The 13,817-nt window shown below is 44.7% G+C and overlaps 1 protein-coding gene across 2 annotated transcripts; it reads right to left on the minus strand.

Annotated features, from left to right (window-relative positions):
* Nucleotides 1–8,039: 8,039 nt before the first annotated feature.
* Nucleotides 8,040–11,085, minus strand: SOCS1 (suppressor of cytokine signaling 1). Of its 2 annotated transcripts, none has more exons than XM_067551314.1 (2): nucleotides 10,938–11,085; nucleotides 8,040–9,000 (listed from the first exon to the last, which is right to left on the minus strand). In XM_067551314.1, the coding sequence occupies exon 2, from the start codon at nucleotides 8,923–8,925 to the stop codon at nucleotides 8,302–8,304; it is 624 nt and encodes a 207-aa protein (XP_067407415.1). In that variant the 5' UTR covers nucleotides 8,926–9,000; nucleotides 10,938–11,085; the 3' UTR covers nucleotides 8,040–8,301. The 2 variants fall into 2 exon arrangements, with proteins under 2 accessions (XP_067407415.1, XP_067407416.1); XM_067551315.1 differs by lacking the exon at nucleotides 10,938–11,085 and adding an exon at nucleotides 10,194–10,921.
* Between the last annotated feature and the right edge of the window lie 2,732 nt (nucleotides 11,086–13,817).

Raw genomic sequence — 13,817 nt, forward strand, 5'->3', positions numbered from 1 at the left:
ATATGTTCATAGAGGGAAGCTGACTTACAGGAAGTTTGGGCAAGGTGAAATTGTATTGTAGTGGATATCAGTTTCAATCTGAAGGGCAGAATAACTGATTTGGGAAGACTTGCCAATATCCATGTGAATTATAGCAGGAGGCAGAGTGTACAGTCTTAGTTGAACTTTCACTATCTAAATTAAACAGCATAATTTGATACAGAAATGGATGTAGCTAGGCCTCAATTAAAGTAATAAACCTTCTGGTCCCATTCAAATCTGTGGGAGTCTTGCACTGACTTCAGTGGAGTAGGATTTCACCCCAAATGTATATTCTGGAATAATACAGGAAGGTCTGGGGAGAAATAAGCCTGCTATTGAGTGTGATTAATATTTTAGTTATACCTAAAATGTGGAAAAAGATTATCCTTGGACAATGCTACCTCTAGTGCACCTTCCATGCCAAGAAAAGGGAGCATTTCTGGTCTGCAGTGCAAAGATTACAAATGGCAGAATAGTTTTTATAGTATCCTGTAAGAGCTTTAAACTATTAAAAGCTACTAGCAAATTCAGCTGGTGCTTCTATGGCAGTGACTCACATCTACCTAGCAACTGCTCACCTCTCACTCTGTTCTGAATCCATGTGGATAAGCTGCACCCAAATTAAAGGTCCAGCTTCATTCCTTGTACCAGCAAGCACAACTCTTGTTGACTTCTGTGAAAGCTGATCCCACTTGTGTCAGGCATGAATTTGGCTTATTATGTCTAAAACTGATGTCCTTATCTTCCCTTTTAAGCTACTTCTTCATTCCCTATTCTCTGGTCCTACTGACTACACCACCAGTTTTCCCATCACATTAGTGCCATCTCTGGTTCCACTCTTTCACCTCTCAGATCCAGGCCCTTGCAAAATCCCGCTGCTGTTTCCTCTGTCATCACCAAAATTAATTTATTCCTCTCTATTCCAACTGCCAATGTGCTAGCCAATGCAGCTAGCTATGTGTCCTGACTGCTGAAGCCTTCTTCTCCCTCCCTGTCTCTCTGTAGAGGATCAGAATAACTCTGTTCATTGAACGAGTCGTGAGACAAAGGAAGACAGAAATAGTCAGTTTTTCTTAACCAAAATGTTTAATTACACCATGAGACACAAAATAGACTAACACAGAGATCACTTCCCCAAAGTGATAGAAATTCCAAGAGATCCTACAAGATCACATAGGTAAAGGCCAAAAGCTATCCAAATTGGTGAGTGCCTCGGGCCTCCAACCTGTATTCCCTACAGGTTTGGCTACCACTAGACACTACCCTCTCACTTGGGTACCATCTTCATTACAGCCACCTGAGAGTGAAAGAATCCTAATTTATAAAAGCTCCAGACTCCTCCCCTTTCTCATCATGCTGTGCAAATGAGAGAGTGATAGTCAGGCCTCCCTTCCCCATTCTGTTACCAGAGGGGCTCAGTCTGTCACACTTCAACACTTACCAAGCCTGCTGTGCACTACTTGCTGAATCCATACTTTAGGTAAGGAGATAAAACTTCCCACAGTCTGCTTTCTGGTCTTACCCTCCCTTGTCCCAGAGCTCCAGTCCATAGGTGCGGAGAACAAGAAGAGCTTATTATTAAGCACTAATATTTTCCTTATTCCCCAGTGACAGTTCACCTTCTCACTCTGGGTTTCCCCACTCCAGTTCTGCCAAATGCCTCCCCCAACATCATCTTTCTTTCCTTATACTCTGACCAGATCTGCCAGCTCTTTGAATTTCTGCACTGTTGCTTCCCCTTTTATTCAGCTAAGCTCAAACTCCTTCTATGCACCTTCAGAAATTATTTTAACGCTTTTCCCCAGCTCCATCCCTGCCTTCATCCCCTCTCTTAGCTCTCCGTTGCCACAGCTATTATGTTTATACCACAGTCCTCCTGCTTCCTATGGTCCAGTCATTGTTTATTTCATTCTCCCTCTCCCAGCTTTATGCCCTCTTCCTTACCAGCATGTGCATATGAAATAGATTCCTTGTTAATATACAATCACCTTCTTCAAAAACATAACTTACTCCATTAAGCACTCCACTTATAATCACATAACTGCACTATGTTCCTTCTTATCCTGTACCACTATGACTGTAATCTCTGTTAGATAATGGCCTGCTGTCTGGCACATCACAATTTGGAAAAAAGACCTAACGTTCCAACAGCAAAAGTGTACTAACCATTGGAGAAGTTTACCACAGGAACTGGTAAATTCTTCACCACTTGGTATCACCGCTTCATATCAAGACTGGATGCCTTCTAAAAGGTATGCTCTGGTTCAACCATAAAGTATCGGGCTTGATAGTGTTCACTAATTTAGCAGGGAAGAATAATTTCTTCCACAGCAGAAATTGCTGTGTGTAATTTTATGGCCTGCTTTCTTTATATAAAAATTTAGGCTAAATTGTCCCTTCTGGCTTTGAAAATCTATGGACATTGCCTTAAAGTGAAAGTCAAGGGCCTTCGTGTAATAGCGCATCAGGCTCTAAGGATCCAGGGATCCTACAAAGTGCACAGAATGTGATACACTTCCAGAACTAGATCAATATTATTAGTACTAATGCACAGATATTCTGGGTCAGACCTTGCTCTTACTTATGCTGGTGTACATCCCGGGTAACTTCATGAAAGGCAATGGACTTTCTCAGGATTTACATTAATGGAAGGCTCAGGCACAGACTGGCCCTTCGCGTTCAATACAGACAACTGTAACAGGCTGTATAATTCGGAATCATCTGTAACCAAGGATACTATGATGATTAGCCAACTGTCCGTTTCTCCTAACCAATACTAAAACAGGCTTAAAAAGAATGAATGTGGTGCTGGAGAAAAAAAGCATGAAGTTAATACGCCTATAAAAGGAAACTATAAAGGCTTGGTATTATGTGTAAGTATATAAGGAGCCTCTTCTTGGAAGCACACAGAATAATGCTATTAACAACAACAATGACGTAAAGAACGTTCCTTTTTTCTTTTCTTTTTTAAAACCACTCATTCAGAACTTCACATCCATTTAAGTGTCAAGGGGGGAATATGCACAGGGCCTAGAATAGCTCATTAGCCAGGGGATTTTATTCAGCACAAAATTAGCACATTTCAGTAATTGCATCAATTCAATTAGTAGCAGGGAACAAAAGAAATTTATCTGTATGCTTTTTAATGCAACCCTTTCCAAACAGGAGCAGGTGTGGAGGAGGCAATAGATATCCAGAGCGTATTCATTCTGCTTTTTTATGAAAGAATAATGTTGGCTGGAGACATCTGTGTGTCTGTGCAGTTATGGGCACTATGAAAACATGCCTATAATATTGCCTATGATATTAAAATGATAATAGAAAGTTGATGGGGCTTAGTCATGCTTACCTTACTAACACAGGTGAAATCAAGGTCTACTGAGCAATGTATGGCCGCTGTTGTATTTGATGTGTTCTATTTAGGTGCTTAAACTAGGTCTATCTACGTCATATATAAACTCCAGAGACTGTAAGCTACTTCTTTTGCTATGCTCTGAGACAACTGAGCATATAATTCTTATAATTTGTATCACCAGTAGCTACACATGGCACATTTTACCATTGGTGTCAGAGTAGAAGGGCAAATAGTTTGGGCATGTGGGTAACTTATTCACTTTGCAAATTAAAGCTCTACATTGCAGCTGTTCTAGATTTGCTGCTTTGGTTTATTAACACCTGTGTGATGGGTGCTTTGCTGTATGCATCTCCTGGATCCCTTAACCAGTGCGCTCTCTTGACTTGTGTTTAGTCTATTTTCATCATCCCATGGTAACAAGAAGAGTAAATGGAAGGAAATGACTGCAGAGATGGCTGCTATGCTGTCGAATAGCTGATGTGTAGAAAGTCACACATGAATATTTCTGATGTGTGTTTGAGGACTGTAACTGTCATAGGAAAGCTATGTTTTGGCCACTGTAATGGAGAGGCGTGAGGTCAGTGAGAGGAAACATTCTCGAAATTTTCCGCAGACGCCATATGCGGTAATTGGTTTGCGTTTTAACTGCATTTAAAGAAAATGCAGATAAAAATCAGAACTAAACTGCTCTTAAGCAGACTTTACCTCAAAAGATAACTGTGCAGTGAATGAATAAATGAGTAGCTTCAAAAGACTGATAACATCATGAAAGAGAGGACAGAAGAAGACCTAGGGACTGAATAGCAGTCACTGATAACCATAAAGGATGGTTATTACTGAGTCTAAAAGAATGTTCAGGAGGTGGATAAATTGTTGAATGGAGGATTACATACAGGCTTGGTGAGTAGTATTGATGACCACGAACGGTCACTAGATTGCCCTAGTGGACACTTTTTGCCTGGCTGTTGAAAATAGCATCACTGCTGATAGCAGCTGAAGCCTCACTTCTTGTAAATGAAATCAGTCATAACAGGATTAGTGAGACCACAACTTGATAGTCAGGTGAGGCCACATTTGTTATTCAAGATTCTTCGACTGAGCATCTGATAACCTATCTAGCTGAGTTAACTAGGTTCTCTGGGCGGCTGTATGATTAATGACTACAGCTAATTAATGTAACATTCTTACAGCAGCAAGGTATGGAAATTGGCTTATTGTGAAAGCAAACAGGGCTGGTTTTGTTGTGAAAAAGGTGCAAACACACCAGAATGAGCCTCTCTGTTTTTATATAATCAGCTCAAATATTCAACCAGTATCATATGTCTGAGCAGCATTGGACAATTCCAGCTGCTTGGCAATCAACAGAAAAATGAAAAATGCACCTTGTGAAGCTATTGTTTCCTCTCTACTCTCAGTGTCAGAGAGACCACAGACATCTCCATCAGCAGTAATGTTAGTTTTAAAACAGCATTAGAAAAATATCTGTTCCCTACTCATGATAAATGTTACAGTCCTCACCACACAATACAGCCTTGACAGAACTGGGAGCGCTATTCAAATTCCTCTCTAGCATTTTACCAGATTAACTATTGTCTTCACTTTACATCCATAGTTGCAGTGTATAATCCGACAGGGGAGGGCAGAGCAAACAGAGGCCTGAAGATAACTGTGCTTGTAACGTATGGAGTTGTATTTTTGTTTGTAAGAGCCTATTTAAAATCAGTATATTGTGATGTTTCCACTGCTGTCTTTGGAAAATATAGGTATTCATTAAAAAAAAATTACCCGCAAAACCCCATCAAGGTCATAACAGAAAACAAGGGATTTCACAACTGAAGGGGCAACAAAAAACTTTAGGCTGGAGTCTGGCTTCCAGAAACAAAAACATGCAAGCAGCTCTGTAGCCCCTCTATAACCCTAGCTCAGAGGGCATGCTGGGAGCTGGAGGTGCATCCTCATAGCACATACCACTCTGGGAATGCTCAGCTGCTGTGGAGTGGCCCACAGGTGGTTCTTGGGGTGGGGGCACCTGCTGTTCTACTTTATGCTGGGGGATGCCCCAATCCCTGATGAAACCCAGCATAGGGAGGGTGCCAAGCTATCTTTGCCCTCCATGCTGTGAGCTGCATGTTCTGGGGTGCACCTCCTAGAAGTACAGCACAGTGCCCTTCAGTCACTGTCTTCACTCTTCTTTCCCCTCGAGCTGTCAAACAGCCCCTTTCAGTTTACAGAATAAATTCCTGCTAAATTAATTTTAAAACAAAACAAAAAAAAAGAAACCTGAGTTTGTTTCAGAGAGGCCAAAAAGAAAAAATAAAGCCTAAATCAATATCACCCTCACTACAAGGCAGGTGATTTTAGACCCCCCATTTACCTTCATACCAGACCAGTCTATCATGTTCTCTTTTTACTTTGGTAAACTGACATCAGAGATGCTGCTGAATCAGGATAATTAAAGAACCTTCCCTTGGGGCTCCAACTGCATTGTTTCATGCGTCTTCCTCTGTTGTTATATAAGCCTTTGTCACATAGCAGGCAAGCATCACAAATTTGGGTCCTGAGGGGTTAAGAAATACTATAGTATTTGTGGGGAAAATAATCCCAGCTGGCTGCAAACGTGTTTAGCAGCCTTTCCCTTCCAAAGAATTTTTTTCAGCAGGTTGTGCTCAGGAGTTGCTTACTGCTGCAGTCACCTCTATAGTATCACAAGCCAGTCAGTACTTTTCCAGTTGTCATGTGTTCCTCACAACTGCTGTGGGTGAACTCTGCTCTTGGTGACTGCTTCCAACTTCTGAATTAAATAGAAGTTAAGTGTGACCACCTCAGTAATGGGAATGCTACGAGCGGGGGAGGGGAGAGAGGTGGCAGAGTAGGAGTACAAATCTACAGACCAAAGTACCTGTGACAGCGTTTAGCAAAGCAGCTGCAACAGTATTAAGGGAACCATGCTATGTTAAATGTAGGTATCTGACATTTTTCTAAGCTCAAGCTATTCTAGTACTTTCAGATCCTTAATTGCTTTTGGGCATTCTTAACCTTTAAGCTAGAATTCTATTTAGTATTAAAAATAAAGACCACTACATTACAGTCAGAGTCCCCCAGATGACATTAGCTTCTAAAAAGGAGGTGAATTACAGCACTGTAAGAGGTTTCTTAACCTCCAAACCCTCAAGTGACTTAATTAACAGTGTACAGAGCCCTAATGATATAGTCCACTGCTGGGGACAGCTCTCTGCTAACCTTTTGAATTTATCTGATACATTCTGTTCTCTAAAACAGTTTCCTAATTCTAATTTCCAAGGATGTGTGTGAATATTTGAGGGAAAGCACTAGGTTAGGGAGAATTTAATATGGATGACTTCTTCAAGGAGAGACTATCTCATGGATTCACCTGGCCTCCCATTCACAGCCCTTCTAGACCATTTATCCTTCCTGTTATAATATCCCTGTAGAAGCCACATCACTTGTCTCCATTGTAAAATTCCAGAAAAGTGCAGCATAAGTTACTAGTATATTAATGCAATTTACCACCTGGAAATAAAAACTGGGATATTCAAAGGAACCTATAGGAGCTAAGTACCCAAAGCTCACCAAAATTCAGTGGGAACTGAATTCTTAGTTCTCTTTGGCTCCTTTGAAAATCCCAGTAGAAGTGGATCCAGGCCTGATCTCTATGGACCGCCAGCAAGCACTAGATGGATCACCAGTGATCTTGAGACTACTGTTTGGGACAATGTATTAGAAACACCATTTATAGTCCCTTACTAAGTCTCAGGATCTGATCACTTGGGCAATTTTTTGTGTATTTAAAAAAGAGAACCAACACCCCCGCACCAATAAAAATGACAGAGTGCTCCTGTCCTTCTGAAGTATGGAAGTGTCATTTCTGGACTCTGATTTTCTTTACTGACGTTCATGTGGTTTGGTTCTGTAAGACAGTAACTTCTTGCCTACAGTCTTGGAAATTTGTATGCAGTTTAACAGAAATTAGACAAGCCCAAGCTAGACTATTATCCCAGACAAGGGGATGTCCTAGAATCACTCCTTCACAAACCATGTGTAACACAGCCAAGCTATATAGTACAGTGGTACTTTCAAGAAGGTTTTGTTTGGGGGTTGTTTTTTTTTTTTTTTTTTTAAGTGTACATTTATTCTGCTCTCTTGCACTTTCCCTTTCAATATTAGATATTCTCCTGGACAACACCTAAACTTTGAACATAAAAGGACCAACCATTCCCAGTCCTCCAACTACTACAGGGGCAATGGTGGTTACAGATATTCAAATGCTACCATAATACTCACTTCGTGTGAAATAAGGCATCTCAGCACACATGCTGTTGGCCTCCCCATAAAAATAAACCAAAGTTACACTCCAGTACCTTGCTCTTATTGATTTATACAGCTGGAAAAGGATCCAATATAGGCCCATCCTTAGTATCTCTAATTTCGGTTTCTTTATATTATATAGTAGCTGGGGCAGAGATCATGTCTATCTTGGTCTGTACCAAAATTACTGACCAGCTCCTCAGCTGGGGTAAATCATGGTAATCCATTGAAATTAAAAAGCTTCCCTGATTTATTGTCAACACCTAACTGATAAATACAGTGCTCAATTAAGAGCCCATAAAACTAAAGAGACCAGAGATGCTATTTTTTTTTAAAAACTTTCACAATAAAGTTTATTACATTATTTTCATTAGAAATATTATAAAATAGAATATTCTGCCCAGCAGAAAAATAATGCCAGGGTTTTAAAACCCTGGGTTTGTGCAAACAGTTTGTGTAAACGTAAGAAGTCAAGTGTTCAGTTTCCATCCCAAAATACAGTAAGTTGCTACAAAAAATATTTGGTCACTCTGAAAGATTGAAAATCCAGCTCTCTCTCACACACACATACACACAGACACACACAGTTAATGCTGTATTCATATCTGAAATGGGAAGGATTTCAGGTAGTCCTTTAAAACTGGATTGAGAGGGATATGGTTTAAATTCTCTCTCCCGAACGTGGCCACGATGCTTTTCCGGCAGAGTTCCTGCAATGGCCGTACGCAGACTTTGCGTAGCGGGGTGACCAGCACCTTCCTCGGGGAGGTTATATAATGTTCCAGTAGCTTAAAGAGACAGTCGAAACTCTCCTTGCTGCCATCCAGGCTGAAATACCCAGCCTGGAAGTTTATTCGGATGCTGGTGGGCCCAGTAGCAGTCTTAACACTGATGGCAAAGAAGCAATGTTTTTGTGTGCTGTCTCTGATGAGGAAGGTGCCCTCAGGCTCAGATTTCAGCTTCTCATGGGCCGTGCTGACAGTCAGAGGGCCCCAGTAGAAGCCACACACATCCAGCAGGGCGCTCGCTCGGCTGATGCTACTGAAATCCGCCGGCGAGCGAAAGGTCGGGAAGTGTGTGTCACTTTGTGCCTGCACAATGTTGGGCCGGGCAGGGCCATGGTAGGCTCTAGGCTGAGAATGATCCCGTCTTGGAGGGTCAAGTTGACATCTTGGGTCTGCTGCAACTGCATTATCTGCTGCCACCTTACTGTGCGCTACCATCCTATAGACTAGACCAGCGGATGTGGTCTTCCATAGCGTCAGTGGCCAGGGCACAGCAGCTCTCCAGCAGCTATTCTGAAATTCCAAAAAGAGAACAAAATATTAGATTCTCAGGGAAGGAAAAGGGAGAAAGGGGCTCCCAATCTGTGTAAATTAAGTAACAGTCTTCCCTCCCCTCCCTTATAAAATAAAACCCTAATCTGCTGATTTACACCCAGCAAACAAATGATTAACATCATCACTTTCTGGCCAGGTTAGCAATCCATTGCTCTTGCAACGGCTGAGGTTGAGAATTATCCAGCCAGGAAATCAGTTACAAATGATGCAGTTTTCTTACTATTAGTCACAGAAATGCATCAGATTCTGGCTTGAGTTGACTGATGGGAATCTCTTATTGGAAGGTTATTTTCTCTCTGTGTATCCTTCTCCATCAATTCCTTAATCTTGCATAAAACCACTTAAAATAAAACTACTTTTCCCCTCCCATTTCTCAGATGGAGATGCCTGAATTCAGACTGCATTGTTCATTACGTTGTCTGAAAAAGAGAAAGTGGCTCAAGAAAATGTAAACTCTGCAGCTGGGTACAAATCTCCAGAAAGTGGATAGAGCTGGCTGAAATGAATGGTGGCATTGTGCATCAATGTGACTGTAGTGCAGCCTGGAACACTGCCAAGTTACACAGTAATCCAAAATCCACTCTTCCCTTTTCCCCAAACTGCAGCCATAGAAGTCCATTTCCCACCCCTCCTCCCCCCAGGATAGCAATGCTACAAGCTCACTAAGCGTACGCAAAGCAACCTCTGTGAACCCTTAAACCATTATTCCTATGTCTGGGTTTTTTTTTTTTTTTTGGTATTGCAGGCACTTTAAGTGGCCCAATCTAAATTGCTTCCTATTGATATATCTTCAGCATCAAGAGCCAAATTCATCCCTCGTGTAATTCCTTTGAAATAAGCGGTGTTGTACCAGCAATTAATTTGGCCTTAAATGTCTACCTCGACAGCATGGTTCGATACATCTCTTCTGGCTGCCTTGACCTTACTGGCAAGCATAGATTTTAGGATTTATCCGTCCAGTCAGTTATAGATCTGCACTGGCAGATTGTTGAGAAACCTTGAGGCATTCTCAGAAATGAATCCCCACAGCTGTCTGACAAGTACACAGCAACATGCTGACATAGATTCAAAGACAGCACTTGGCTGCATTCCTGTCTCTGTGAATGTGATAGCCGGGACATTTGAGCTTAGTCTCGTTTAAATCATTTTACCTCCTGAAATAGCAATCACGAAATCCTGATGCTAGCAGTTAACTTAAAACAGGCATAATACAGGTAGGGTTTCCTTGTGCGGCACACGAAAGAAACAGAGGTCAGCTTTTCTAATCATTGAGTGAGGCTCACTATTCAGTATTCAAAGTTTTTTGTTTTTTAAATCAAGGCACGCTGGAGGGCGGATGGCTTTAAACTGGAAACAATCCGATTCTCTAGAGCAAACCATTCACCTCCAATCATAAAATGAGGACCAGGCACTTCGCTGCTTGAAAACAGAGCGCTTTCCTGTGCCTCATTACAAGGTCCCATGGCCGTTTTTCTAGCAGCAGGTGTTTTGTCCTTGTGTCCTTGGCTAAAGTTTCCCCTCCCAGCCTAGCTAACGTTGGTCAGCGCCTCGTCTGCCGGTTCGCGGCGGCGCTCGCTCCTCCCCAGGGGTCGCTGCTTTAATCAGAGATGCCGCAGGATGGACACGGCGCAAAGCCGGCTGTTAACTTCTGCGATGTGCCTGGGGGTGCTTCTGCTACCCGAGACTCCGCTGGTATTTTAGCTCTTAAACCCCCCCCGTCTGCTCTCCGGGCGGAACGGCCGCCGCTCCTTCGCCACGCGCTGAAAAAAGTCCTTGAACGCTTGTAAGTGGAAGCGGCCTAGGGCCGGCTGCGGGACACCACAGGCTGCCTGCGCACCGAAGCGAAGCCCCTCGGGCCTGCTCTAGCAGCGGCTGCCGAAGCCAGCGTCCCTTACCTTCTGCCCTTAGCCGCGGGGATCAGCAGCGCTGCTCCGTGCCCGTGCACCATAAAGCCCGGTGGCGGGCACCACGGCCGCCTTGCAAGCTCGTAGCTCCCCGCGCGGCACTGCTCAGGAGCACTCGTGGGCCTGGCCCCGGCAACAGCACAACCATAATCTGCCAGCGGCTGCTGCTGCCCGGCCGGCCGGCGCGGCGCCTGGGGTGATCGCGACGCGCTGGAGCTGAAGCTCTGGCTCCGTTCATCGCCGCCTCGCAGTTTTATGGCACTGACTCGCCCCAGCTCAGGCCCAGCCCCGTGAGCTCGGCTCAGTCTCGGCTGCTCCGCCCCCTCCCGGCCCCAATTCGCAGAAAACACGTGGCGGGCCGCTCCGCTGGCTCACTTTCGTTTTCCACCTGTGTCAGTCAGGCCGGCGCGGGGGGGCTCGGGCCAGAGGCGGGGCGCGGCGCTGTGTCAGGACCCGGCCGGCCCCGATCGCTTCCGCTTCCCAGGAACTGCTGCGAGCGCCAGTTCAGAGGAAGCCTGGCGTGAACCCAGCTCAGAGCCAGGCTGCTGCCCGGCGCTTCCCTGGAAAGGCGCGGCCGCCTGCCTAGACTGTCTCGTTCCCCCTCCCCCACTGCCAGCCATGGGCCAGGGCTTCCCCGGCCGGGCCCGCACAGCTCGCCGGCCCCCGGGTCGGCCTAGCGCGCCTCAGTCCGTCCATGCGCGCTCCAAGCAGATGGCAGGGGCTGGGCGGCGCGGAGAGTCCCCGGGGCTGTGGGGGCGCCGCTCCCCGGCTCCTCCCATCCTTCAGCCCACGGACTAGCCCTGCTCCGAGCGGCTGCTCTTCTTCGGCCCCCGCAGACGCAGGGCGGTGACTGCAGACAGAGCGGTTCGGTTTGGTCCCCGCCAGTGAGCGGAGGAGGGACTGGGGGCTGAGGCAAGGGGTTGGCGGGCAGGCTCCTGGGCCGCTTGCTGAGGCATCCTGAGCCTCTGGCCATCACCCTGCCCCTTGCTCCATAATAAAGATGTGAGGGACTCGCCTCCCCACCCTCCTTCTTGCCTCGTGGCTCTGGGTGAACAGGGTCACCAGTCATCAGTAGCAGGTGGCTAAAATCATGTTGGGGAAACTGAGGCAGGAGGAAACCGTGGAGGGGATGGTAATGCACCACAGCACTCTCTGATGAGAGGAAAGGCAAGGGGGCACCGACCAGAGACAGGTAATAGAGATGTGTAGTGACTTGAGGGCCAGGGCAGAGGGTGCAGGGTGTGAAGTTACTAGGCACAACACAGGAGCAGAAGCCAAGAAAACGAGCAACAACCTGGGCTGGGACTTCTAGTGTGAGGGCAGCTGGACTCCTCAGAGGTAGCTGGTCAGCATAGATGCCCTGGTGATTAACTCTGTAGCACTGTCAGGGGTTCAAAGATAATTATTAAATGGCATCCCAAAATGGGAGGCAAATATGGAGGACCTGGGCAGTTTTCTCTTACCCCAACAGAAGATTTGGAAATCCTCTTTGAAACTGCTTCGGCTATTTGCTCCAAACTATGCCAAAGCATATCTGTTCCCTGAGCAGCCCAGCTGAACTGGAGTTCACCCCAAGCAGGAGGCTTTCTTAAGTTGGTAAAGAGCACCTGTTTAAATGGCAAGGATATCTTTGTTTATTTCAAACCTGACCATTGTCAGAAATGCCAGCTTACCCACCATCTCTCACCCTGATTGGTTGATTCAGCCAATGGTGAGCTTTCATGAAAGCGAGGAGAACACAAGCATTTGAGTGTTCTTTCTGCAGGCTACAACTGGCTTTTCCACATGTTCTGTGGCCTGGTACAATGAGAAATTATGAAGACACCAATCCACTAGGCTGAAGACTGAGTTGAGTTTTGCACTTAAAGCAGGGCTTCTTCATCTTTGAAAACTACAGCACATCTTCCACAAAATAAAATACTTACTCTATGAGCATCAGTGATCTTTCATACCTGCAGAGTGCACATGCTTTCAGATGTATGTGATGGATGACAGAAGTGCCTGGTGTTCTGAGGAGACTGTTGCTCTGGGTTGGGAGCAATAGCAGGAGGGAGATTTCCCCCTTCCCCCACTTTAGTGGTAGCTGTGGTCTTCTGGGACCATACAAAAGTATTCTTTCCATGTGGCAGAAGGGTGCTGGTCGCAGCCAGAGGAGGCCACCCATGAATGTATAGGATCAAATTAAGAGCATGTGTTTTACACTTGTTCTTGAGTGTGAACGTTATTCCTTTCAAAGTCTATCCCCATTACAGGCAGGACTAACATGATTCTGATGTCATGGCTTTCAAAGAATTCAGTGTTGAAATTTGGAGGAGATTCCCAGTGGTATTTAGACCATGATCCTCAAATGTATTTAGGCACCTAACTCCCAGTGAAATAAATACCTTTGAGGGGCTGGGCCTTAGTTTCCTAAGAAAGCTCCTGGTGGTTTTGTTCCCTGTTTGGATGGCAGATGTAACAAACCAACTCAGTATGAGTTGTATGTATTGTAATCAAATATACAAATCATCCTCTTCCAATGAATTTCTGAGCAACTGAACTTCTCCTTTGCTTTTTTGTGAGTGTTCATGTTAGGGAAGCTCAGGTGCTCAAATATTTGTGGAAAGTGAATGCAAAAGTATGAGGAACAAGATGAATTGAAATTTTCTTTTGAATTTGACTATGTTAGTGGAAAATTGGTTTGCATTGTTGTTTTAGCTGCTTATCATAACCAACCTGATCAACTGAGTGACTGTCCCTGAGGATTATCTATTATATGTATTATGATAGCATCAAAGTCCCCAGCCATTATTGGAACCCCATTGTGCTAGGTGATGTATGAACCTATATAGTAAGAAACAGCCCTGTCCCAAAGAGATAACAGAGTAATTC

The sequence above is a fragment of the Emydura macquarii genome, unplaced genomic scaffold (genome assembly GCF_026122565.2).
Source record: "Emydura macquarii macquarii isolate MOO-44397 ecotype Brisbane River unplaced genomic scaffold, CSIRO-AGI_Emac_v2 contig_1348, whole genome shotgun sequence".
In the NCBI taxonomy this organism is placed as follows: domain Eukaryota; kingdom Metazoa; phylum Chordata; order Testudines; family Chelidae; genus Emydura; species Emydura macquarii.

What these genes read in the sequence shown, in the direction of transcription:
- SOCS1 (XM_067551314.1), bottom strand. Translation starts at nt 8,925, where the DNA reads ATGGTAGCGCACAGTAAGGTGGCAGCAGATAATGCAGTTGCAGCAGAC.